General features: G+C 42.2%; 1 protein-coding gene and 1 long non-coding RNA gene across 14 annotated transcripts in view; one reads left to right on the plus strand and one right to left on the minus strand.

Annotated features, from left to right (window-relative positions):
* The window catches only part of myo18ab (myosin XVIIIAb), a 118,886-nt gene that overhangs the window by 47,441 nt on the left and 45,236 nt on the right, over window positions 1-26,209 (minus strand). For 11 of the 13 annotated variants that reach the window (XM_035622215.2, XM_035622214.2, XM_047335436.1 and 8 more), the window contains 12 exons: window positions 24,674-24,685; window positions 22,947-23,117; window positions 21,380-21,470; window positions 20,103-20,295; window positions 18,906-18,992; window positions 13,578-13,719; window positions 13,298-13,457; window positions 11,921-12,107; window positions 10,944-11,151; window positions 9,435-9,544; window positions 4,627-4,692; window positions 107-235 (listed from right to left, as the gene is read on the minus strand). In XM_035622215.2, coding sequence (XP_035478108.2) covers window positions 107-235; window positions 4,627-4,692; window positions 9,435-9,544; window positions 10,944-11,151; window positions 11,921-12,107; window positions 13,298-13,457; window positions 13,578-13,719; window positions 18,906-18,992; window positions 20,103-20,295; window positions 21,380-21,470; window positions 22,947-23,117; window positions 24,674-24,685 — 1,556 coding nt within the window. The remainder of the gene's footprint in view (window positions 1-106; window positions 236-4,626; window positions 4,693-9,434; window positions 9,545-10,943; window positions 11,152-11,920; window positions 12,108-13,297; window positions 13,458-13,577; window positions 13,720-18,905; window positions 18,993-20,102; window positions 20,296-21,379; window positions 21,471-22,946; window positions 23,118-24,673; window positions 24,686-26,209) is intronic. The other 2 variants (XM_047335443.1, XM_047335437.1) reach the window with 1 other exon arrangement.
* Window positions 9,589-11,708, plus strand: LOC118298962. The gene is made up of 4 exons (XR_004789730.2): window positions 9,589-9,772; window positions 10,135-10,351; window positions 10,955-11,186; window positions 11,570-11,708. It is a non-coding gene; the product is annotated as an uncharacterized LOC118298962 (long non-coding RNA).

A 26,209-nucleotide genomic window follows, 5' to 3' on the forward strand; every position in this document is an offset into this window, starting at 1 on the left:
TTTAAAACCTGCAGTGAGGTAACAATATGTACATGTGTAGAAAGAAACCCCAAGAGTCTTCAGATGTTTGGATGGGATTCTACCCGCTGTGTGCAACTTGTCTTACCTTCCTCTTCTTGAAGGCCTGTCTAGCCAGGTATCCCCTGCAGGCGGCCTGGAACAGAGAGATGTTCCTCCTGGTCTTCACGTCCCGCTGCTCCTCCAGCTTGGATAGAGTCCCAGCTCTGAAGAAGACCTGCGGGAGGAGAGGAAAGGTTCAAGTCCAGTTCAATTCCTTCATTTCAGAAACAACACCGGGTCAGTACAGTTCCCACACAGAGTTGGCAACATGAGACTGAAAACCTTAAAAAGACAGTTGCTTAGCTTACATTCAGTCGACAAACACTAACAACGTTGCACATCTTGGTCATTTATGAAAAACTGCTGGGATATCAAGAGGGTCTAAATATCCAAAGCTCCATGTTGATATTATCAGGTTTTAAGAACACGCAGCAAATAACCATCTGGAGTGATCGGTGACTTCTACGGAGGCGGGTGTCAAGGCAACGACCCTGGGCAATTATTTCAGGCTAACTATGTTATTACAGGCTACTTTGTAAATGAATGGGGAGAGCCACAACTGCACTTTGAACAGTTACAGGAGCATAAAACAAAATTGTAGAATAACTAGTCAAACACTTAGGTATATTTGCCCCAAAATAAGGGTTAAAATTCCTTTTTTCTTTCACTTGTCAGTGCAACAGCACAATTGGCCTGACAAGTTTCCCGTTTAGCTGTTATAAAGCAGAAGATTTGCTTATTGGAGGGAGGGTTCGGAATATGTGTTATATAACCATCACCCTCTGTATTTTCCCTTTATAAATCCAACTAAACCTGGAGATGTGTGCATGTGGATCAGCCTCATTTGCTTACCTCTGCATGTGCACTTGAGCGTAATGACAACTCTCACACATTTGATTTCCACTATCTGCCTTTGAACAATTCACCACCTCACCATTTGTGCGGCCAATTTCCCTGTCTCTAAAGTGTTTCCGTACAGGTACGCACGTTCTCCACTCAAGTTAACTCTTACAACCTTAGTGAGGGAAGTGGTGTGCACCTCTTTCAGGCACTTTTTTCCTGCCTACACAATGGTAATAAATGAGGCCCCTTTTTTTATTTTAGTCTCGTCCAAAAGGTTCCTAGTGTCTTTCATCTCTTTTGCCTATGATTTGGGCAGCAGCCCTATTTCATGAATGCCAATGAGAGCACAATTTCATGTAACGATGGGTTGACACTGGGCCCGCTGTAAAAAACCTACGTCATAATGCCTCCAACTCCTTCTACGTGATTTGTGTCTGGGGACAGACACCTCGGCTCTGCTCCTCAGCTCCTGGCAGCTCTTTATGGAAGTAGATTCATTAAGCTGCGTTTGTTTGATGCTTTGTCCTTCAGAGGCTTCTGACTCTGACTGTAATTTTCAAAACTGGCTGAGCAAAGGAAAAAACGATGGCTTGGAATTTGGCCGAGAACAAAGCTGTCATTGTTTATATGTCATGCAAACCTTGTGACTTCACCTCTATAGAACAATGTAATGTAAACATTTATCCAGCCTGCAAGCGTTTTGAGAGCCAGACCTACACTCAGTCCTCCCAGATAATAGGTATTTCAAAGGCATATGCTGGAAATCAAATGGAGGGTCAGTCAGGTCATACTGTTATTACTGGTAGAATAAGACATTCCTCATCTACCGACTGGCTATTGCCTCTCTGCATGGAGTTTGCATGTTCTGCCTATGACATGTGACAAGCCCAATGATATTTTTACCTAAAAGCACCTTTATTTCCCTTTTTCTGTTTTTGTTTGCACTTACCTGTGCCATGGCCGTGGTGTTACAGTGGCCAACATAACTGGGGCTTATGGAAACTTCTATTTGTTCAATTGACAGTGAAAGGTGTGTGTGGGAGCACCTGGTAACAACTCTGGATTAGGAGGAATAGGATACCAGTAAGTGAAGTGAGCATTGGTCCGCTTGGAGCATCTCTAGGGAGGAAGCTACTGTATGACATCATGAAGGAAGGAACTGCACAAACAAACAAATACTGTTTGGTCAGCTCTATTTTAAACCTTCAAAAGGCCAAATGACAGGCAATCCCACACCCAACTCTACTGCATGTATTTCCTAATTAAAATTTCACCAGGTGTTGTTTTATTTTTGTGGTTTTGTTTACTTGTGCCATTCCTGATGTCTTGACAATTTTTTATTTGTATTTTCTTTTATTTTTGTATGACTTCTTGTATTTACTCATTGGCTACTTTTTTAATGTATTTTTAAAAAATTTAAATAGAAAAAATTTAAATTTCAAATGATACCCAAGTTTAACAATGAGGCATTTTGTATAATGGTTGTGAAAGCACAAGTAACAGAATTATATACAGTACACAGAAACCCTTTATTTCCCTCCATCCGACCGATTCAACCTGCATGAATAAATTCTCATCCCTCTGGAAATGCTGCCGTGGGCAGACGACGTCAAACTGTCCTCGGAGGAGAGAACACTTCTGACCTGAACTGTTGTTGCTCCTTGGAAACCCACTTGTCATTGCAGTGATGGTTTACATGATACCAGGCAGAGAGCCACAAACAAGTTGGCAGCGGCCCACAGGGACCGTTTAGCAGTGAGAGGTGGTCCAAATATATTGTGTTAGGGGCGACACTTTAATGTTGGTTGATAATAACCCCTAGAATAAAACTAAGGTATAACAATAACTGAAAGGCTTGGTTACTTAATGTCGTGTATTCTTCTGTCCTCTGTGACTGCTGCTTCAACACAATGGCTCTGTTCTTCTCTACTACAGTATAAACCACTCTGACTACAGCGGAGAGTCGCAGTCATACTTTGAGACGGAGCTTGGCAGTACGGTTGGGTAGCATCACAAAATTTACATTTGTCCTAGCATCTATTTACTTTATGTCAAGCGTTTTAATGGGTTTTTGATAAGCTTACTCGCTGGTGTTTGATGCTGTGTGGACAGATTTTGGTTTCAGTATGCTTTAGAAATATATAGTTCTAGTTCATGCGACCACGTCCAAAAGCAGATTTGTCAAGACCTATGCTTACTTTTGAAGGCAATGTAAAATTCCTGCCAAGCCAAACCAACAACAACATTTATACTCAGCAGGATTTAAACCATATGCAATTCTCCACTTGTATCTCATTTATGCAGATGATTCTCCCACTGCATTATGTACACAGTATAATCATGGTCGACCCAGAGTGTGGGTTGGTCGGACCTCTGTGTATCTTAACAACGTCAAACAAAGACACATCAGTAACATTGGCAATATGAACAACAGGGAACAAGAAAGTTCTGACCTGAAACTTTATCTGAACTTGGGAAAAACTAGCGGGCCGAGTAAAGAGTGACATAGGCAGAGTTAAACTTGTCTAAATGACAGAGGCGCACACTGTTCTTTATTCCACAGACATTCGCAGATCTTATTAACAAAACCATCAGCCTGTCTTTGTCTTTGTGATTAGCTGAGGGTTTTTTTCCACCTCTTTCTCAAAGTGTTGGAGTTTGGCAGTGTCTGACTGCTGCTTGGCAGGGGTCGCAGACAAAGAGAGGCACAAGGATCCGCCCCCGCCCACTAAAAGAGACAGATTAATAACAAATTGCACCAAGACTACGGACGGTGAGAATGGAAGTGTGAAGACTTGTCACTGCGAAGCAACAAAACACCATTGATTTCTTGACGCCTACCACGCCTTCTGCTAGAAAGGTGGCCGAGCAGAATGGAAAACGCTTTCTAATTATCCGCGGAACTGACGGTGTCGCAGACCGAAAAGACATCGGGACGTGAGGCAAAGATGTTCCTTGATGGGCGACGCAAAAGACACGACTGCCAAAGACCGTCTCATCAGGATAGGCTGGCCATGCTGAATTGATTTGAAGTTTGCCGTGTTTTATATATCCATTTTCAGGATTTTCTGCAATGAACGGGCAACTTCCTCGAATTCATGAGATTAAAACAAAAGATTATGTTATTGTTACGTTTTCTGGCCAAAAAACAAAAATCAAGGGCATTAAGGGCTGTTAAAAATCAGTGACATTTCCATCACTCCTAAAAAAAGTTGTCATGCTCACCACTCTGCTGCTTTCTTTTGACAAACTTAAATACTTACTATAAATACTTGAATACTTATGAGGCGCTTTTTAATCCAGTGTTAAACTGGCTGCTTCCTTCACACATTTCAAATGAAAAGCGAAAAGTGAAATCTTTCACTGACCGTTGTTAAGCTACTCCCAAAGAAACTCAGTGGACATTCAAAACCTACTGGGAAAGGGAGAGGATAACTTCTTCCGAGACATTGCATGTTTCACTGACAGTATCTCAACATTTGTTTGTGAGGACGAACAAAGTAAACACGATTAGAATGAATCACCATCAATAACTTTCTCTAATTTCTGCCTGTTGCAATAAAAGGCTTCTGTCTGTAGTGGTGGTCAATGAATGAATTGGCAAGATTTGAGTTAGACCGGTACAGAGACAGCCCCTATGCATATAATGACATGATAAGGGTGTGTGTGTGTGTGTGTGTGTGTGTGTGTGTGTGTGTGTGTGATGTATGTGACTCCACTCACCCTGCTCAGCCCCATGTGGTAGCTGCTCTTCTCCAGCTCCAAGGACTCCAGCAACTCCTCCACCGCCTGGAAAGCAGCACAACAAATGCTCAGTGGACAGATAAACAAAAACAAGCCCAGTTTGTTGGGGGCCTCGGACTTCTGCGCAATCACATGATCCGGTAGCCCAAAAGACCGTAGCTTGGTGCCATAGCAACAAACAACATTCTCCCTGAACACACACACACACGAACACACACGAACACACACACACACACACACACACACACACACACACACACACACACACACACACACACACACACACACACACACACACACACACACACACACACACACACACACACACACACACACACACACACACACACACACACACACACACACACACACACACTTCCCCTGGAACTGCCTCGAGGAAGCTGACAGCACAAAACAAGTCAGACAGAGAAGCTTCTCAGGTCCCTTCTCTCTCAGGATGCTTCTGTTGTGTCAACCCAACCTTCAGAAGACAAACTGCAGACTGCTCGCTCGCTGCGGGTTGAACGCGGAGGTTTTTCGAAAGCTGATACTGGGAATAACGACTGAGAATTTCAATATCTGAGTCAGTGACAATATTTATGTGCTCAAAAAGAGGAAAAATATGAATTCTTAAATCCCACTCGGGGGGAGGGGGTCTACACTCTGCAATAGTTATATATTCCACAGGCAGAAAATGTTGAATTTTTATTTTTATACCCTTATCAGTAGTAAGGTTTACAATTGTGAAATTTGCCCCAAGACCTTGAGATATTTAAAATGTAAGATTTGTTGACACCTGTGGTAAAAACTAATGTGTTAAAATATTATAAATCTATTCAAAATGATACGTGCATCCACCACTGGAGGCAGAAGAGAATAAGCTGTTTTTTGTAATCGCACCTTTTCTGAACATGTCTTGTGCACGGGGACACAACATGTCAAAGGCACAAGTATCAAAAGCAGTGTGATGAAAATTTTCCAAGAGTTTCATCACGATAAATGATAAATGAGCTGAGGGTTTCCCCTCTTTGGAGCAGGAAGATGATAAAGGTCCAGTGTAGGATCTAGTGAGGGAGACAGTTCATGGGGGAGAACTCCACCAGCGTAAAAAGGTCAGAATATCTTACGCACGACACCTTTGTTTTTACTTTCTCCTGAAAGTGGCTTCTAAAATGACAATTTTTCAAACAAGCTGGATGGACATGTTGAGATATCTCTATAATCTGGCGCATGACATCATGGCAACTTCACAGTGTATTCAGAGGAATCGAGGGGAAACGGGTACAAGTGTTTTGAGATTCGGAGACAGGCTTGGTAAACCTATAGTTTTTACAATTTTACAATGTCCCAGTGGGAAAAGCACATTTGTTAATACTGAAATGAATTACTGAAATTCTTTAACACAGAATGTTATTGTACATGTTTATCAGGAACCACTGGGCCGCTCCGAAGTCAAAGTGACTTCCGACGAAAAGATTCACATCGCCCTCTCTTGCTTTCTCTTTCGATGAAGAACAATTCTTTTGAAATTGTTCCACCACTTATAGGCCCTTCTCCATCTCGGACCTCCCCCTATCATCTGTTCATTCCTGACTCCACAGACAACTGGGTACCACTCGTTCTTTCCAAGTGGGAAGTTCTGCCGCGGAACATTTGCGGGCCACTTCTTACCAGTGTGTTGTGGTGTGGCAAGGAGAGCAGAGCTTGATTTCACGGATCTGCTTAATTAATCCACTTTAATCACCTCTGTTGAAAGTGGCTATTAATTTAATTGGTCGTTTCATATGCCACATTTAACTGACACACGCAAATAGGCAGGCGTTCAGATTCAGCCAATCAGATTCTTCTTTAAAAGAAAAGGGAAATCCTTCTTTGACATTTTGACAAGAAACCCTTGCGCATCAGGTAAAGGGGACCTTAGTGTAGCTCTGCTTGCAGCACCCCCACCTTCCACTCATGAAAGCTAATCACACCCTCTGTGCATAGCTGCTATAAACTGCCTGCACAGAATGTGGAGAAGACATTAATCATTTGCTCGGGGATGTTCCCTAAACTGTTCTGGTGCCCGTGCAAAAGGAATGGGAAGATAATGAGACAAGGAAAAAAGAGGAGAGAGACAAGGGAATGGGAATGGGAAGGGAGAGGGAGGAGGACAGAGAGAGCTCTTCCCCCTGCTGGTAATTAATCAGTACAGTAGCCGTATGCTGCCAGCCTGCGTAATCATAATTAATTACACACAAGAGCGCTCTTGGAGCAGGATGAGGACAGTGGAGAGAGGAGAGCAGGAGGAGAGGTGAAATGAAGTGATTCTGTTCGCACTGAGGGATTTGAATGTGGAGGACGACTAGTGAAACAATAAAATACCCAGATGTTATAGCTCCAATGTTCTTCCTAGGCCCAGGATTTATTTTTATTTTTCTCCAGAGTCGCGCTCCGAACACGTGGGATACTATAATAATAATAATAATAATGATAATAATACATTTGATTTATAGAGCACTTTTCATTTCTAAAAGCAATCTCAAAGCACTATACATTGTCTTTACTGCACCTCAGAAGCAAACCTTCATCAGACCCCGGTTAAACATCCGTGTCTTCCAAATTCTCGCTTCCCATTGGCCATGCAGGTTTCCTCTTCGAAATGTCTCCACACTCAAACTGAGATTCAGTGACCCCGATGACGTCATCGGGGGTTTTCTCCACAGTCGTAGAAACACCACACAGCTGGTTTTCTGGGGCCAGGTAAACCTTGTGAAAAAAACTGTGCGGCCGAGTGATATTCGGTTTTCGGAATATTTATTATATAATAATTATATAATATCAGCTAAGTGTTGTGCTAACATCTTTACTTTAGTAAGTGTCATCTGTCCTTTGAGATCAAGGTACCACACTCCTTAAGTCATCTGTGAACAAAGTTTGTAACACACAGTAAAAGGTAAAAACCTCAATCTTCTTCCAGGCTTTGACCAGTGTCCCTGTGCGTTCACACAAGTGAGCGACCCAGTAAAACGGGTTCTGATATGTGACGGCTTCACAAGCTCGTTAGCTGAGAAAAGGTGACCACAAGAGGAACTTTCCACTGCAACCGATTCTCCAGGAAGTTTCACTGTTACGCTCACCCCGAAGTTTTCACGAAACGTACCAGCTGTCACAGGCTACAGCTCAGCCACAGTTGATAATTCACGTCTGGTTGGCAAAAAGATGTACCAGAGTGCACTCATAAAAGAAGGACTAGCTGTGATTGGATTGGATCTACGACTCTGTAGGCTCTCAGAACAAATTTTGAGACAAATTTCTACAGAAATTAAATCCCAACGGACTGATTTACTTTTTCTTGCAAATTTATATTTCTGTTGATTTTGTTGGTTTTCTTTGTTTGATGTTTGTTGTTTTTTTCAAATTCTCTTTCTTTTTTTTGTTTCATTATTCCCACAATTATACATTCTTCCTGATTCTGGTCTGGGACTCAGAGCACTATGTAAATACAAAACAAGATTAAACACATCAGATAACAAAAAGCCTCAAGAAAAGCAGAACTAGGAATCAGACCTTAAACTTTTCTAGTGGGTAAAATGACACATTAACCATCAATAATTTAAAAAATAAATTAATTTGTCTGTTGTTAAAGGTGGCACGATGTTACAAGGTAGATTTGTAAGTTTTTCCTCAATTAAATAATCTCATTCTGTTGTAGGTCAATGGGAACAAAGGGTCCTCAATGTACCGGATGTTCACTGCTTCAAAACCCTTTTAGGCACTTTCGATGTTTCCATTCGTATCCATCATGCATTAGAATCAGGGAGCTGTCGTATCGGTGCCAATTTCATTCTGCAGCAGGCCTATAACCCCACACATACTGCCTGTCATAAAGAACTATCTTCGGGGACAGAAACAACATAGAGTCCTGCTACAGATGGTCTGGTCCCCAAAGAGCCCTGATCTCATCATGGAGTCGGTCTCGGATTGAATGAAGAGACAGCCGCAACAGAGGCAACAGCATGCCTGCCCAAGTGTACCGCAGAGAATTGCACACAACAGATAATGGTTTGATTAAGTTTTTTCTTTTTTTTCTTTTTGCTGCTCTTTCTATGGCGTTAATGGAAACATAAAAAAACTATCCATGGCCTTATAATTCAAAGCAGCCTCACTTTATTTTTACTGACTAAATATTTTTGCACAGTACATATGTACATAGGGATAAGATGAAGGTAACCATCTTTATTTGTTTTATTATCAAAAACTTCCGCATTAGCTTCACTTTTCTGGACACAGTGAAAATTTTTATATACAGTCTTTGGACAGGTCCTTAAAGTACAGCCAAATCCTCTTGATCGCCCCCTGGTGGCTGGCTGGTATCCTGTAGGTCATAACCTCCCCCCAATGGTAGCAAAGTGTTCATGCTTCTGATAAGATTGGTTCCGTTAGTTATTTTGATGCTATGAAAACGGGGCCAGCATCATGATTGACAGCTGAGACCTGTCATGTGCAAGGCCCGTGATACCGTGACTCCACACCACGATCAATAATGCACAGACTCTGGCTCCAAATGGCGTCACCAGAACAAAATTGCAGCGCCTATATCCGGGATATTTTGGCTTCATCCATCTTTATATATATATGATCCTACTGCAAAAAATGCTCGCAAAGCACCAAATCAATACTGAGGATAGTGTCTTCAGTGGAAACCAATGGGCTTGGGCGGAGAGCCGTAGAAACGGTTGAGAAACAGAGACCAGCCACGCACAACAGAAATCTCATGTATCAGGCCAAAGCTGCTAGACACTCACCCTCTTCTCATCTGTGACAATGTAGTGGCGGCCGTGCTTCTTGGTCAGATGTGGCGCCAAGACATCAAAGCGCCTGCGGAACTCGGAGAACACCATGTGATCTGGATATCCTGTAGACAGATATGGAACAGAACAGAAGATTAGAGGACAAAAACAAAAGCCAAACGCCAAGGTTAGAGGGGAGCCAACAGCATGTCAGAGGTGCACTTTTGTTTTCTGAAGAAGTACAGCCCAAAGAAAGACACTCTTCAACAGACTGAAGAGCAAAGAGACAATGTTAGGAGGGTTTGACAGGTGGAAACGCTGGAGGTCACGGAGGATTTTCCAAGCTTTTAGAGGTACGAACAGCAACACAGCCTGTGGGAAGAGAGTTTCACATTGGGACAAAGGGCTAAAGGACCTTAAGCACCCTTGAATGAAAACAGAGAATAATTGGACATCAACAGGTTGAAGGTTATTAGAAAATGTTCAGATTCTCTATCTCTGAAAGTTAATTTCATCACTGCTTCAAATCATTTGGGCATGAAAGGAAGAAAGTGCAGAGTTTACGCTGACATCATCAGAGAGGGAGATGAAACGTGAAGGAGTTCGAAAGCAGGTTAAACTTGAGGAATTTTGGAACATTACAAAAGAAAACTAACTCCAGTACCTGACAGTAAAGTTAAGATCAAAGTTTAATGATCTCTTCTTTTCTCCCCAGCTGCTTCAAAACCAAAGCCACAACTTTAACATCACATCAGTAATAGAGGAGCATGCCAGTGATTTTGTACTGTTCCTCTGCGAAACTGGGGGACTCATAAAAGTAAGAGGGTGGAACTTGCAGGATGCTGGTGCAATTTGAGCACTCTGAACCAACTGTAGATGGGCAAAGGCTGCATGATTAAGAAGAGAAAATAATGATTTATGCAATTATCAAGGTAAGAGGAAGCAGGGAAATTGATAATTTGTTATGATTTGGGAATCATTGGATTAACTTGGGCAATACTTATGATTTGTAAATAAAAAGACTTAACAACACTCATAATGTGCTGACTCTAGTCTAAAAAATGTCAGGAAAAAAAACTTTGATTTCTGAATGTTGTTCAATGCTGTTCAAAAGCGAGTTCAAACACAGGAGACTTTTTAGATTTTCAGGACTAAATGAATAATAAAGCAGGGTGTCATGTTGTCTGTATTAAAATGGTATAAAGATATTGAACCTGGTGGGACCCTGCATGTCATTAGAGTCACTTATCTCGTCCACGTCGCGTATTTGTCATGGAAAAAAGGTCGTTGGCGGACATTTTTCGTCATATTTTTTGTTAGCGAAATTAACACTGGTACTAATAACTACTTTGAACACACTGTTCCATAGGTAGAATTCAAGTCAATTCAGCAGGATTTTAAATTCATCATGCAATCAATAAAATATTCTAACGACTGCCCTTCAGTCTGTTGCCCATTGTCACGTTTAATATATTTTCCTTTTATCATTTAAAATTTAACTGAAAATAAATGTTTGCACCCTACCTTGCCTATAGATGCGCAGTGCATCCAGCAGCTTCGACCCTCGGAGCTGAGCTCTCAGGAGGCCGACGTCCAGAGTCATGAGGCCGGACTCGGGGCTCTCTCCGTGCGTCACGCGGGGCTCACCTCCACCTCCCACTGCCTCGGCTTTGGGCAGCAGGCAGTGGACAAAGTGAACCCTGGAGCGACGCACCATGTCAATCAGAGCATCCTAAAAGAAGATAGAAGGCGACAGTTGACATGAAGGTGATATCGATTTCTGATTGGTTTTGGTCAGCGAAACAATTGATCAGACATCGAGTCATGTTTACGAAAATGTTAATCAAATTCACTTACAGGCCCGGAGGGTTGTGAGAGGAGGTGTCTTTTTTAGGCAAAATACATGAAAAGGAAACACCTGCGTGGGTGTATTATGGGTGCGCACAGGGGCTTTAAAAGCTAAGGTGCCCTTAGTACAATACCAAATCTCTTTAAATACTTTCAGTTAATTTATATTCTTTTCACAATTTAAGTATATTGTTGGCTCCGGTTCCCTTAAAGAATAAAGCCTATAGATAATGGATGGAAGGAATATGAATAGTAATAGGGGAAGCACCATTTGAAGTTTTTCTCTCTGCAATGATACCCAGATGCTTCTTCATGTCCATCTGTGAACTGGGTTGGGTTTCAAAACATCAATCAAGACCGGATGATGAATCAAAACCAGGGACTCAAATTTTAAGGCAGAGACAAATGGACAGATTTAAGGATCCAGGTAATCTTGAGATAAGCTCTTCACTTGCTTGAAGGCATCGTGAAGTATTTGATTTAATATGTCCTTAACAATATAAAATTGCAGTTCATAATCTCAATAATTTCACCAACTAACCCTGATAATGAACAATAACAAAGACAAAAAAAAGAACCAGTTTGCATTTGTTGTTGACTGTTGGCCCAGATTGCTGACTGTTAAGGCTTTAGGAATGTTTTCATCTGCTTACCACTTGGAGTTTGACCTGGATACACAGGCTCTTCTTCTTGACAGCAGCCACACCTGTGGTGAAGGTTTTCCTCATGCTGGTGGCCCGTCGCAGGGCGAGCTGGGAGCTGCCCTCCAGACCAGCGATGGAGCCCGACAACACAGTGGCCCCGCTGGCCCGGCCCATAAACAGCCCACTGATGTTCTTCCTGTGGCGGCAGAAGGACAGATTGTATTTACACTCGCCACCACGGTCACTGTCACAACCCTCGAACCACTTGGAGACGACTTTTGCTTTTTGACAATATCAGGCTGGAAGTAGCCATGAGAAGATGGTAAATTGTTTATATAGACTGTGGCATTCAAACCACTATTGGGTGTACCAAAGTGTTCAAAGAGAACATTCCCCACACCATCACACCACCAGCATCAGCCTGAACTGTTGACACAAGGTGAGGGCTGCATGGCCTCAGCCTGCTGACTCCAGATTCTGACTCTACCATCTTCAGCCTCAGCAGAAATCCAGATTCATCAGACCATGCTGCGTTTTTAAATCTTCAACTTTCCAGTGTTGGTGAGTCTGTGTCACTGCAGCCTCAGATTTCTGGCTGACACGAGTGGAACCTGACATGGTCCTCCATCCACTTCAAGGTTGAACCGATTGTTCATTAGGATGTTATGTTTTCACCCCTGTCTGTTTGTTTGTTTGTTTGTTGGTTGGTTTGTTTGTTTGACAGCATGACTACGCAAAAACTACTGAACGGTCTACAAAGTTTGGTGGAAGGATGGGACACGAGCCAAGGAAGAACCCATTAAATGTTGAATGTCTTTAACATTCGGATCGGGAGATTTTATGATTGTAATACATAAAAAATGTTGACTACTGTGTGCATCCTAACCAATGCGTTTTTTGACATTTTCACAGATTTCCCAGGGAATATCGCATGGATTTTGATGAAAAATAATACATCATATTTAGGAGACTGATGTCTATGAGTGTGTGCAATTTGAGGAGGATCACAGAAACCAACATCTGTATCTACTGGATTTAATGTGGTTTCTGAGGGGGACTGTTGGGCCTTGGTGGACGTTTACGCTACGCTGAGTGCCATTCTCCTTCTGAGATGCTCCTGATTTCACCAACCTTTTTCTGTACACAGACAATTTTGTTACTTTGTTTATCAGTTTGTGTGTTTGTTCAAGAGTTTTTTTTCTTCTTTCAGTTAATAATAACACAACAACAACTGGTCGATTTGAACAGACAAGCGCAAAAGAGACACCGCAGTACTGGAATCGGTGTTTGACACCTGGTTGTAAGCAACACAAATTATTTACACATACCCACAGATTCTCTTCTAATAGAGCAGATGTTCTGTGTGTAAGTCTGTGAGGCACATACTTCTGGGAGTCCTGCAGCAGTGTGGCGGCGTTCTGGGCAGCGGGGTTGTGCTTGGCGTGGCTCAGCCAGCCTTGAGCGTTGTACTCCACCCAGTTGGTCCCGTGGCTGTGGCCGAGCAGGAAGAGGTGGGGCTTCTCCCCTCGTAGCAGCAGACTGGCCCCTGCAGCACAAAGGAAATATTCCAATTCACTCCACAGTGATACTGGGTGCATCAACAGAGATGTTTGTTGCTCCTGCAGCCCCCGTGAACCCGCTGTTGATGACGGGTTTGAGCTCTCACCTTTGTTGTCTCCCTGTGCAGAGCCGTAGTAGCTGAAGAGTCTCTCCAGCATCGTTTCCTCTGAACCTCCAGGCTGAACCGCCTCCTCCTCCATCAGCCACAGGAGGCCCCGAGCCTCGTCCGTCCGGGCCAGAGTGCGCACCTGGGACGCATACGAACAGTCACGAATGTCCGCAACCTTTTTCTTTTACAATCACTTTGACCCTGACGGAGGTCAAGGTATGATGTGTATAGAAACCTCAATTCACCACTTAAGATCGTCATGGGACAATGTACAGGTACTAAGCAGCCAAATATCCAACAAAGAGATGATATAACAAATTCCTTAAAAAGCAAAAAAGGTCACATTTATTCAGAAAACAACATAAAAACTAACATGCACACAAACGTTTATTTAGCTACTCGTTCTATCTTCACCTTTCAACATGGCCACATTAGAGCCTCTCCAGACAACGCTCATCCTCTTTCCAAACTAGCTTTTTGTTCCGATTTTTGTTCATGCCAAAGCTGCACTGTTCAATCTAAACGTGTGGGCATCCCCACGGAGTTCTCAATGGTTGAGATTGTTGATTTTGTATATGTTTTTGAACTTCCACTTCAGGTTATTACTGAAGTGGGAGTCTTTATAATCAGAGTCTGTGAATGAGGAATTGATTTTCATTTGGTTGAAATGTTGTTCTTCCTGTTTTTGTTGAGAGAGAGAATGATTTTTTCCCCTCTCATTTTACAGTTTTTCATGTCTCCCACAGAAGAGTTGTTAATGACTGTAGGGAATCCTTTATTTTCAGGAAGGATGCCCACTCTCTTGTATCGTCACTGCCAAGGTCTGGGCTCTTGAGAGGAGACGTGTTTAAGCGCCATCTGGTGATACTATGGGTTTATACATACCAAATCTACTCCGTGTGTTACGGGGGTACGATCGCAAACAGTGACTGGGTGGATCTTTAAATGTGAAATACTGGATATAAGTGAATATCTGAGAAGAAATAATCGAGGCATGAATATGAATGGCGCACTGTGGAGAAGAACAAATATTATCCCGCAGCTGGGTGCTGCAATCGCCAAATATGACCAGGACTGAAATCACTCCTCCCCGCCTTTGAGATAACTCTTTAGTTTCCCCTTGTTCGTCACCTAAAAGCACATAAACAGGTCACCTTACTTATTCGCTTTTGTTTAACAGCGGGCCGATTTAATTCAGATGAAGAAAAAACTGGCATATACCCAACCACAGCCAGGGGTTCACACTTTCCCTCTTGTGCTTCTAACATTGTTATTCACACAACAAGTCACCATCAGAGCCCAGTGAGCTGGCAAAGTGCAAACCGTGTGGAAAGTCGACACACTCACACAGGCTCACGGATATTGGCCGGGGCTGAAATATTTGCAGTTAGCAGCCATCGACATTGGCAGCGTTGAGATTTCAACACATCTTTCTTTGCTGATCGATGAAATTGTAATTTCATGAGCAGCTATTCTGCTGGAACGGTGCGAAATAAAGACGGAAAGGCATAAGCCTCTCGTGAATCAAACTGGAAGAATACCTACTGCTGTTTCTTTTTCTGGTTTTCTTTCCTTTTTGTTTGTTTTGTTTTCAGCCTAAATTGGAATGGCAGGATTCTGCTCTGGTTCTTTATTTGGGTGCATTTGGTTTTAATCAAAACCAGGTCCCATGTTTCTTTTTAGAAAATGTATTCATGCATCCTGCGTTCAGATTCGGGTTTTCTATGGGTCCGACTGGAAACAGGTCCACGATGATTAGTAATCAGTCGCCTGGCAGATAAACACATTTGTTCATGAAAGATTATATTCAGGTCTGTGATTGTTTGGTAGCTTTAAAATGACCTCTGGCCCTGGAGTTCATATAAATGCATAACTTATAAAATTGCAGCCTCATTTCACAGGATTACACAAATTCATAAAGGCAACAGCTGGGTTGTGTTTTGTTTCCTGCTGGCGTCAAAAATGATCTCAGTATCCAAAGCTATACTCTGCTGTCCAAAGCAGAAGGGTCAATCTTTTAACCAACTGGACCAAGAAAAAAAATGACAGTATTCTCTATGTGATCGCTGAACATTGTGGAGGTCTACCATTTTAGCATATTAAATATAATAATCTCCCCTAGAACCAGCAGTGATACTCCTACAATCTTTGGATGCCTGGAAGCTGGCCTTCAGCCTTCAGTGAGCCCTGACACAGCCTCATAAACAGCTGATTAATGCAGTGACGGCTGCTCTTCTTGTCAAGCTAAATGTCTGAATCTTGCCCGCTATGATTTGTACAGCGTGATACTTAGATTTGTGTCCTTGGCAGAGATCAGGCAGCCTTTGATGAAAATAGAAGATTAACTGACTCTCAGTGTCTTTGAGCAAAGATAAAACGCTGTGTTGTGCTGCTGGAACCTCACTGACAGCCGAGACGCAATTTAGAACCTTTCCGGAGATATGGATTATTTATATATCTTCTAAATTATCTTGTTGAAGTTTGACAAGACATCACAAGTCGGTGATTTAGCTTTGTTGCCTGTATCATTTAACATCAAGCAATTTTGCATGTCCATGGGTCATCTGCTTGTAATTTTTTGGCTCAGAGGTTTTTGTGAATCCTTTGCCAGACTAAAATAATACACATTGCCTTTAAAAAGACTTTTGTTGGCATTTTCAAATCTGTCGCTTCAATTATCAGTGAACCTTTCTGAAACTGGCAGTGCTATGGATAGGGTTTGTTCAGGTTTAAGTTTTGGTCATTAGTCTTGGTCATAAAGGAAGTTATGGGCAAACTGAAAGCTTGACTTGATAGCGGCGATATACACTACACTACACATTTACTGTTATTTTACTGTCACACTCATACACTGCCGGAAGAGTCATCGGCAGCTAGGGGAAGTGGGGATCGAACCACCAACCTTCTGGGTCAGTGGACAACGACCTCTCTAACTTCTGAGTCGGAGACGCCCACAGTTGAGGGATCAGAAAAAGTTATTACACTTCATTCAAAGGGTGACATGGATGTCTGTAACAGCTACTAGCTGTTGAGGCAGTCGCTGACACATGTCTCGATGGCCATTCAGATACAGGCGCATCGTCTGAGACCCATGAATGTGTGAATAAAATGTTGAGCCAGTCCAGTCAGTAGATGTTGAGATATTTGCTCCCATGAGCACCATGAATAATGTATCAAATTCCATGACAATAAATACAATAGTTTTCGAGATATTTCAGCCTGGAACGATGTGGTAAAAGAATTGGCCAACAAATCAGCACATTACTTAAAACTATCACAACCCTTAACCCCATATGACTGACAGCTCTGTTTGTAGGCGCCTTCAACAACAATTAGAACATTGCACTCAGCAGAATGCAAACTGCCCTACACACGTCTCAGACAGTCTTACAAACTGGAGCAAACCCATAGATCACAACATCATAAATATGTCTGATCTTTTTTTTCTAGATACAACCATTATTTCCTGAGGAATAATGACATTTTGAAATAACACACTTGTTAATGCTACATGGTGACGTGTCCTGAAAGTCCTGGAACCACACACATTTGTTCCACCAATAATTGCATGAAGCCAACTGATGAGCAAAGAGACAGACAGACCTCCCCAAGCCAGCAAGCGAGAAACAACTCACTGACTTGATTCAAATGAATACTGCAGGAAGAGAGGGGATTCCAAAAAGAAATGGAGCAAATTGGAGTAAAAAGAGGCACAAACAAAAAGAGCCGAACTCAGTGGATGGAGTAACAGGCCTGGTATTGTATAAAAATGATTGTGTCTGTTGGTCTCTGAGGGTGAAGATTTAATTCAACAAAATGTTATGGGATGTACAAGAAAATAAGAGGGAGAAGAAGAAGAAGTGTACTTTCAGTGTACTTCAAAGATCAATTCAATATGTATTGTAGATCGGTATCCGATTATTTAAAAAACATATCAACAGAACTCGTAGCCTATATGAAAAAGTACAGTAGATACAGTAGAAATTGTAAGATTTATCCCAGGCCTATGTGGTGTCCCAGGCAACCATTTTGAAACTGACAATTAAGAAGACTGTTTCTATCGAATTTTCATGAAAAATCTGTTCATGAAACTTTCAAATCAAAGCCAAATGTCCAATATGCAGGGTACAGTGGTTTTTCTTTTGTTAGTGGAGACAAATTGAAAATTAAATTTCAATTTGGTTAATTGTTTTCTTTTCAATATTGTCAGCCAATGCCTAAGTTGTTTGTTTAAATAACAACTGAAAAATTTGTGAAGACATTCAGAGAAAATTCGAACATGTAAATGGTTTTAAGACGCATGTGTGAAATTGTCAGAGAAGGCACTTTTCATAAGCTCATAATGATCAGCTGCACTTGGGGTACTAGAATTAAAAAAAAAAAAACATTGTGTACTTGAATGTTTACTCTTTATCTACGATGTATGTTCAAATATTGATTGATTTTTCTCACTGTCTTTTCAACTTTGGGGATACTGTATACATTTTCTGACTTTTGAGCATCCTTCTGTTAGGTCACAGTGGAGCAGTTTTCATCACTACTGACTTTGCCCAGTTCCCTCACCTTCTTTCGTACTTATAAAATACAATCCATGTAACTCTACATGGGCTCTTAAGAAATCCAGTGAATCCTCTGTACTTCAGGACTCCTTTCTGCTACATTAATTTGAGTGTTTCTCCTCTATAAGCCTGGTTATTATTAAGCAGGCTTATAGAGGAGAAACAGCTTAGGCCAAGTTGATCCAACGTGGTGTGGAACCCACATGTATGTACGGTATGCAATATATGGCAGCAGAAGAAGAAAAAGAAAAACTAACAAAGAATATGTTGCCAGGGAAATTGAAGTTGGAGGATTTGAAAACCGACACTGATCCGTGTTCACTGTTAGATCTTAACAAAAAGAAAAAATCTAATTATCGCTGCACGATGCAGTAGTGTCATCCCAAGTCAAATAAGCACAAAGCAGAGTTTTCCCTCCCGGATCTCAGATCATAAGGTTTTAGCGCTCACTGATACCAGCTTTGCCAGTTTAGCCCTGAGCTACAGCTATTTACGTTTGCCAGCAGTGATGAACGGGGCTATCCGCTGGCTGAGAGTCATATTTTTGGAGCACCCGTTTACGCTACGCGACTTGATTTGCCTTAATGTCTCTCCGACTGAAGAGATTAAAACTCAGGCAAGGACCTTGAATCTGAACGGGGAACCGTTATGAAGAACCACACTTTTCTCATAACAGGTTCCAGGTAGGAGCAGAGAAACAACAGCATCACATGCACAGATGAGATGCGTAGGACAGAGACTGAGTAGTGAGGGGTCTTATGCTTACCAGAGCTTGGGTGGAGGTTTGGTCAATAGCCGCTACCGACCGTGAGGTACTGCACTCTATGTCATCTAAAGCAAGCTCTATGTTTTCCTAGACGCCGGAGGGGATAAAGGGTTAGGGTTAGTGATCTACAGCAAATTTACCAGCAGAAGAAGATGATGATTTGATCAACAAATCACAAGAGCAGCTATTCACTTCTATTATGGAAATTAGCCATTACAAGACTGTAGATTGGGTTGTGTGAGTGTTTGTAATTAGTGCAATGTTTCTATTATATTTCTTAATTTGATTATGCATAGAAGTATAATTACGTTAATTCGTCTTTGAATAATACGACTCATTGTGGTGAGTAAAGTGGAAAGGATGGGGATTTCTAAGACCAACCATTGAACACGGAGGAGTTCCTTTGTATACTGTATATGCAGGTCATGCTGCTTTATTGCTAGTTTGTACATAATTTGTGTATTCATATTTTCTCAGTCACCTCTTGTGATATATGTCCATGCAGTTGGATGGAGACAACTGTCTCTAATCTTTTAGCCTCCACACAAAACAACGGAGTTGAACAGAATCCAACGCAAGTAACAGTCAGAATGGATATGTTTTAGTCATAATGAATTTCCATTGGAAATCGTATTCGTATCAGCGTTTGTTTGACAAAAATACAAGTAGTATATATTTAGTTGTATTTTTTATGTTTAAACTGTAAAATACTAAGACTCAATTACATTTCTTTTTCATAAGGGTTTTAATAACAACGTATTAGGAATCATTGCCATATATATACACACACACACACACACACACACACACACACACACACACACACACACACACACACACACACACACACACACACACACACACACACACACACACACACACACACACACACACACACACACACACACACACACACACACACACACACACAGGCCTACATATTTGGTATTTGCTATGATTCACAGAACTGAAACCTGACTAAGCAAACCTGATACTTTCTGCATGGGCTGATGCCGCAAGAGGTGAGTGAATATGTTTTGTTGTCATTTGAATGATGTATGCATTTAAAATAACTAACTTCAGACTATCTTACAAATTAGGTGGATTATCAGAATAGAAAAAAAGCCAATGTGCTATTGTGCGTCACGTTCTCTCCAGGCCATAGATCAACACTGTGCACCGTCAGCCCCATAGCACCTCCTTGTATCGCTCCAGCTCCTGGACGAAGGTGCGCTCGTGGAACAGGGTCTGCAGTCTCTCCTGGGTGTAGTTGTGGCAGAGCTCCTCGAAGGTGGCACCCCGCTGCTGCTGGGCCAGCCGGGGGTTCTGGAAACCCGGAGTGTCCACGATCAGCAGCGAGCAAAGAGAGTGCTGGCTGGACTTGAGCGCCCTGAACGACAAATGAATTGTTATGTAGCTTCGACACTGCAGAAGCAGATCTTCTGTGTCATCATCATATCAACAATGGTATAAAATAATCACTTTCCGCTTTAACATGTCAATACACAACAGGCAGACAGGATAAAAGAAAGTTTTTGTGCATGCTACCAGCTTATAAATAAACTCTTCTTTTATGCTAAGCAGAAGTTTCCTGAATATATCAGTGATTCTAAATTGTTTGGATTTTGTCAGTTTCATTGTTTGGGTGAAGTTTACAAGAGAGTGATCCACTTGTATTTTGGTACTGACTGCTATATCGCTATAAATGAATGATAATGTCTGGTAAACATTGACATGGGTTACAGTTACTACTGTATAAAGATCAATATGTATGAAGTAGTTTGCAAAAGTTTGGGCATATTTTGATGATTGCAAAACAGAGGTGAATAAAAAAACCCGCAGGAAACATTAAAAAACATGAACCTTTTTCCGCTATAAGTGGGGTTGTGTCGCAGGCAATGGCACAATAAACAATAAACTGAGTAAAGTGTGGAAAGTATAGAAAGATAAATGGGAAACCTTCCGGATTGTGTCTGACATCCGTGAGTAAAAAGCATGTGTGCAGGCTTTTTTCTAAAGAACTACAGCCGAAGGATTTTCGAGACACAGCCGCGGTAAAATGAAATGCACCACAGAAAAGTGAGACGGCACATTGATTTCACAGACACCCGTGTAACACCGCCGCAACTAACTGTTGCAAAACAAACATCTGAACAAAAGGTATTCCTGAAAGGAAAATTCTAACAATGAGACAGATTTGCAGACCGCGTATGTGTATCACAGTAGGAAAAAAGCCAAACAGTCCATAGTAAAACCGCAGAGAGAAAGGAGAAGCTAAAAAGGAAGGGAGAAACAGAAAAGGATGGAGGGGAAAGGTATGATATGGATATGGCTCAGATATGTTGTCTAATATGTGGCACCTTCATTGTGAATATTACCGACAGGATCAAAACAATAAAGAATCTATAAGATAATAAAAAATATAGGCAAAAAATCTTGCTACACATTCAGGGGTATTTATTGTATGGTCTCACCTGTTAATGAGGGAGATGACCAGAGTGAAGAGCTCAGAGTAGAGTCCTGATGCCATGGCCTCCAAACACTCCAGAGCTGTGACCTTAGAGCCTGAGAGACACAGGCGAGGGGGAGAGCAGGACGTCAACTCCTAAACCAGCCCCCCAGGTAACATTTGTACTCTTTTCAAGCAAAAAAAAAAAAGGATTGAGTTTTCTCCAAGGTCTCATCATTGACAGCATCTTAAACATGGGAACTACTAAAGCATTTAGCAACTACTAAACCTTGATTCTTCCTTCAAATTTTTTGTCAGATTTAAAATAATTTTATTTTTCCTTGACAGACATTTTCCAGGGTTAGGGTTAGAATTTTATCAGGGAAATAGCTTGACAAAGCTATTGATATAGCCACAACGAACACAATTTGGTATTATCTGTTAGGATTGTGAACTTTTAGCTGCCGTTGATTTGGATTGCCGTTCCTATCGTCTTTTTCTATCTATTGTTCTCTGTTCCTCTACGGAAAACGTCATTAGGTCAAGGAAAGGTGTCAAGGAGGAATCAGAGAATCCGACTGCACTTACACTGTACTACTTCATTATGCGACAGCGGATGTTATTGACGTACGTCTGCCATAGTGAAACGACACATTTCCGAAGATGGACTACAAAAAATGCAGCGTCTCCATCCAGCGTGTTTCAGTGTGTTTTACCACCGTGTGATAATGATTCATATGCAATATAACTTACAAGATGACGTGCGTCTCTTCTGGGTCATATTCATTCTCGTCTTCTTCTTCTTCTACTTCTATTTCTATTTCGGAGTTAATCGTTAACATTAATGCATGGCGTGTCACATTCAATATCGCTGCCGCAATGAATTGTGGGGCGTCTATTTCTCCTTTTCTTTTGCATACGAAGGTCCAGTGTACTCTATGCTAAAGGAGATAGGAAGATAGGAGAGCGACGAATCATCTGAAGTCTGTTGAGCGACGTGAGAATGTCAACAGACTAGAGAAGAAAGGAGATGTCTGTGATGATGATTCCACAATGTCTGTGAACCACTGTTGTTGTTGTTTTTGTGGGAGAAATGTGAAAATATCAGGTACTCACAGTCAAATGCTCGTTGATCAGCGGCAGTCATCTTGGTTGATTACAAAAACCCCGCCCATAATCAGATAATCGGTTGTGATTGGACCAGCAAGATTTCTGCCGGTTGGAAATCACTTTCCAATTTATTGGAAGGGGGCGAGTGTGGTAGAGAAAATGAAATGAGCTCCCAGAATTCGTCTAGGTCTCAGGCTACCACTTTTCCCAACCTCGGTGCTGTTGTTTTGGTCAGTCTTTCCTTTGCAAATTTCTCTTTACAGCACATTTACTAATGTTTACTCATGTGTTTCAATAACTCTGCATATTGAGTCCACATTTTGCTTGATCTTAATATCATCAAGGTGCACTGCACCTTGCTGGGCTGTCCATCATTTCAGGGGGTTGGACAACCATAACCGACCACATACGATTTGTGGTGAAAAGCAAACATCGGTGTGCACATGATCTAACGAAGGAGAACTCAGACGCTGGCTTGTTACCTGAGCCATCGCCTTGGCCGCCCTCGTCCTGTGCTCCTCTGAACGAGGCGGAGTGCTGCAGTCCTTTGGCCTGCTGCTTAAAGATAGACGAGGACAGCTCCTCCAGGGTGCAGCCCAGCAGGTAGGCCGCTTTCTGGGCCCATTCATGACGGGCAAACTGCCTACGTCCCACTAAAAAAGTAAAAAGGGGTTTTTAAAATACAAAGCAATTTGGACAAGGACCTGAGGAGGAAAGATAATGAAGATGACAGGTATAGAAATGTGGAGATGATAGTGGATTAATGGGGTAAAAAAGAAATTAAAGATGCTTAACCAGAGATCCATTCTGTAAGAAAACATGTGTGCGGTGTCTGTCAAGCCACATAATGCTTGTGCTTTTTCTGAGCTATAGCTAACACGAAGTGAAAACACACGGTGGAAGCACAAATAGAGTATCGACCACAGTCTTAGCCTTTAATCCAGATAAGAATTTCTCGTGGCAGGTCTGAACGGTGAATCCAAAAAGAGATATTTTCTCTCTGTGGCTGACAGGGGTGGACGGCAGGAGACTTGTGGGCAAACTGACGGCTGAGCTGTTAGGATTCTGCCTTGACGTTGAGTTTAACCATCAGTAGAACAGTTTAAACTCACTGGGCACTTTATTAGGACCACATGTAAACCTGCTAATTCATTCAATTATCCAGTCAGCCGACCAGAGCAGGACAGAGCAGGTCAGGAGATTCAGGTCATGTTCACATCAAGCATCAGAGAGTGAAGAAGGTGATGACTGTTGGCGTCAGGTTGAGCCATTTTGAAACTGTTTCACACGCATTACAGTCTCTTGCATCTGTGTGAGCAGCAGTTCTGTATCGGCTGTTGGGTCAGAGGAGAATTGTCCGACTGGTAAGAGCTGACAGAAATAACCACTCTTTACCACCGTAGTGAGGAGAAAAGCGTCTCAGACCACTCAACCTTGAGGTGGATGGTTCTCCAACAGCAGAGACCATGTCAGGTTCCACTCCTGTCAGTCAAAAACAGAAATCCGAGGGTGCTCACCAACACTGGACAGTGGAAAGTGCTGTACTCTAAGATATGTGAGGGCCTCACTTTAAGCAAAACTAACAACTCAGATTTCGACTGCTAATGACTGATTATATACTGACATTCAGTCAGAGTTTGCGTGAATGCCCGCGTGAGGAGAGCATCTCCATTTGGTCTGGAGGCAATTCAAAGCCCATCCAATCAAAGAGCAGAGTCACGGAGCCAGAGAATCAACGGGAGCCTCTGCCAGGCAGAGACTACAAGGGGGGACATGGGGTTAGCCAGGAAATAAAAGCTATGTGGTAGACTGTCAAAGCACTAACTAGAGAAGTGAAAATGGCCGAGCTTTACTTTGCTTTTGAGAATGTGTTGCTGGGTGACATATGGGCGACATGTGGAGGCATCAGAGAGAGACGTTTTAAAGGGATGGCAAAGTTCTGATCCCTGTGATTTTCATTACGCAAAAACAGAACAGAATGAGATAGGGAGAAAAACGTCTCGAACACAAGAGCACAAGCGGGGTGGAGGTGAATGGAGGGAGAAGGGGTAGAAGCAGAAACCATGAAAATGCTAATGACTTAAGCCTTCGAAGGAATGATAAAGGCATTAAGAGAGAAAATACAAACAAGAGAGCCTCCGAAATAAAGTTCTTTCAAGTGACAAACTGTCAACAACTTGTGTGCTGTGGATTTTCTTTTTCCATTTACCTTCATCTCCGTCTGTGTTTGACAGGGCACAGCATGCAAACATGCAAGTAAAGTAAAGAGAGGGGGTTAGAGATACCACAGTTCATTCATTCATCAATTCAAAGTCACAGGAAAAAGCACAAACATTAGTATTAAACAGCACGGACGACCAACCATCAGGCTTTGGAAGAGCGAGCTGAGAGGTTAGACGTGTCACTTTTGGCACCAGCGGAGGGTTAATGACAGGCAGCCGGTGAACACTCCAAAATCTTAGAATTATTCTGCTGACATGTTGCTTTTGTTTTCATGTGGACACAGTGGCATGAAAACGACACAAATCTAATCTCCGACGGGCGAGAAGTCATCGTGTGTGTTTGTCCTCTACCTTCTCCCTCCCCCACACCCAGTTTATTTTCATTTATTTGTTCCCCGGAAAATTCTACACTGTACAAAATCCGCCGCTGCAGCCACTCTAATGTTGTGCTTTCCGGCAGAGATTTACAGCCGAGACACTTCTTCACACAGCAAAGGCCGTCGTACTTAATGGTTATAGTTTAGGCCATCATCTACCAACTGAAAGGACTGTGACTCGCTGGCGCACCACGATACGTCTTCTGCCACTTTGGCCAAAATTCAATGACATGTTTAAATGCTGAAGAAGCTCATGATATTTTTAGGACAAGGTCAAGACCCAAGATGGAAATATGTGTGATTCTATAGCGATTAAGAATTTATATTGAGTCAGACATGTAAAAAGCACTCGGATTAACACAACATTAAAAATATAGTTCTGTATTTGTAGATGTAGCTCGCCTTAGAGTCATGATTTGCAAAACGGCAAAAGTGTAAAGATTCCCTCAATGTTGGCTCAACCAAACGGCAAATGATCTTCCTCTATTGGATTCTAGATGCACGTATACAGCCGGCGGTATACGGACAACCGTCTCCACATACATCTGTGTACTTTTGGCTTTTTCCTTCTAAGAAACCTCTCACAGATTGCCTCACAAGCTGGACAAATCTATCTGCATGGTTAGACACCACTGGAGTGAGAAAACTGTTTTGTAATTTGACCTTTCTACGCTGATAAAGCACTCTCCACACCACAAACAAAACAAAATCCATCAGTTGGAAGAGAATCTAATGGTCCCGGGTTCTGGATGTTGTTGCAGTCAACGTTTCCCGCTGGGAGTGAGTGCATTCAAAGGTCGAGCCTGACACCTAGTGGCAGTAAGGAGAAAGTCAACTCCAGTCCTGTGTGAAAATGGACCTGCATTGGATTCTGTACAGTTTGTGGACGTTTGAGCGGGGTCGTGTCATTAACGTCAAGAGGTGAGGGATGAGAAAAAACAAGGGAGGCAGGGCAGAGGAACACGTTGCTGGTTAAAGTTGAGAAAAAATCCCTAGGTGTGGTAATTGTAAAAGTTGGGATGCAGTCCAGTCCTGGCTTATGATACTGTGTGATGACACTGTAGTTAGAGCCGCTGTAAGACTGTCAAAGCTCCAATGTTCTTGACTCTCTGTCTGGGTTCTTTTCCTCTGTGGATTTACCTGTGT

This window comes from Scophthalmus maximus, chromosome 11 (genome assembly GCF_022379125.1).
Source record: "Scophthalmus maximus strain ysfricsl-2021 chromosome 11, ASM2237912v1, whole genome shotgun sequence".
Taxonomy (NCBI): domain Eukaryota; kingdom Metazoa; phylum Chordata; class Actinopteri; order Pleuronectiformes; family Scophthalmidae; genus Scophthalmus; species Scophthalmus maximus.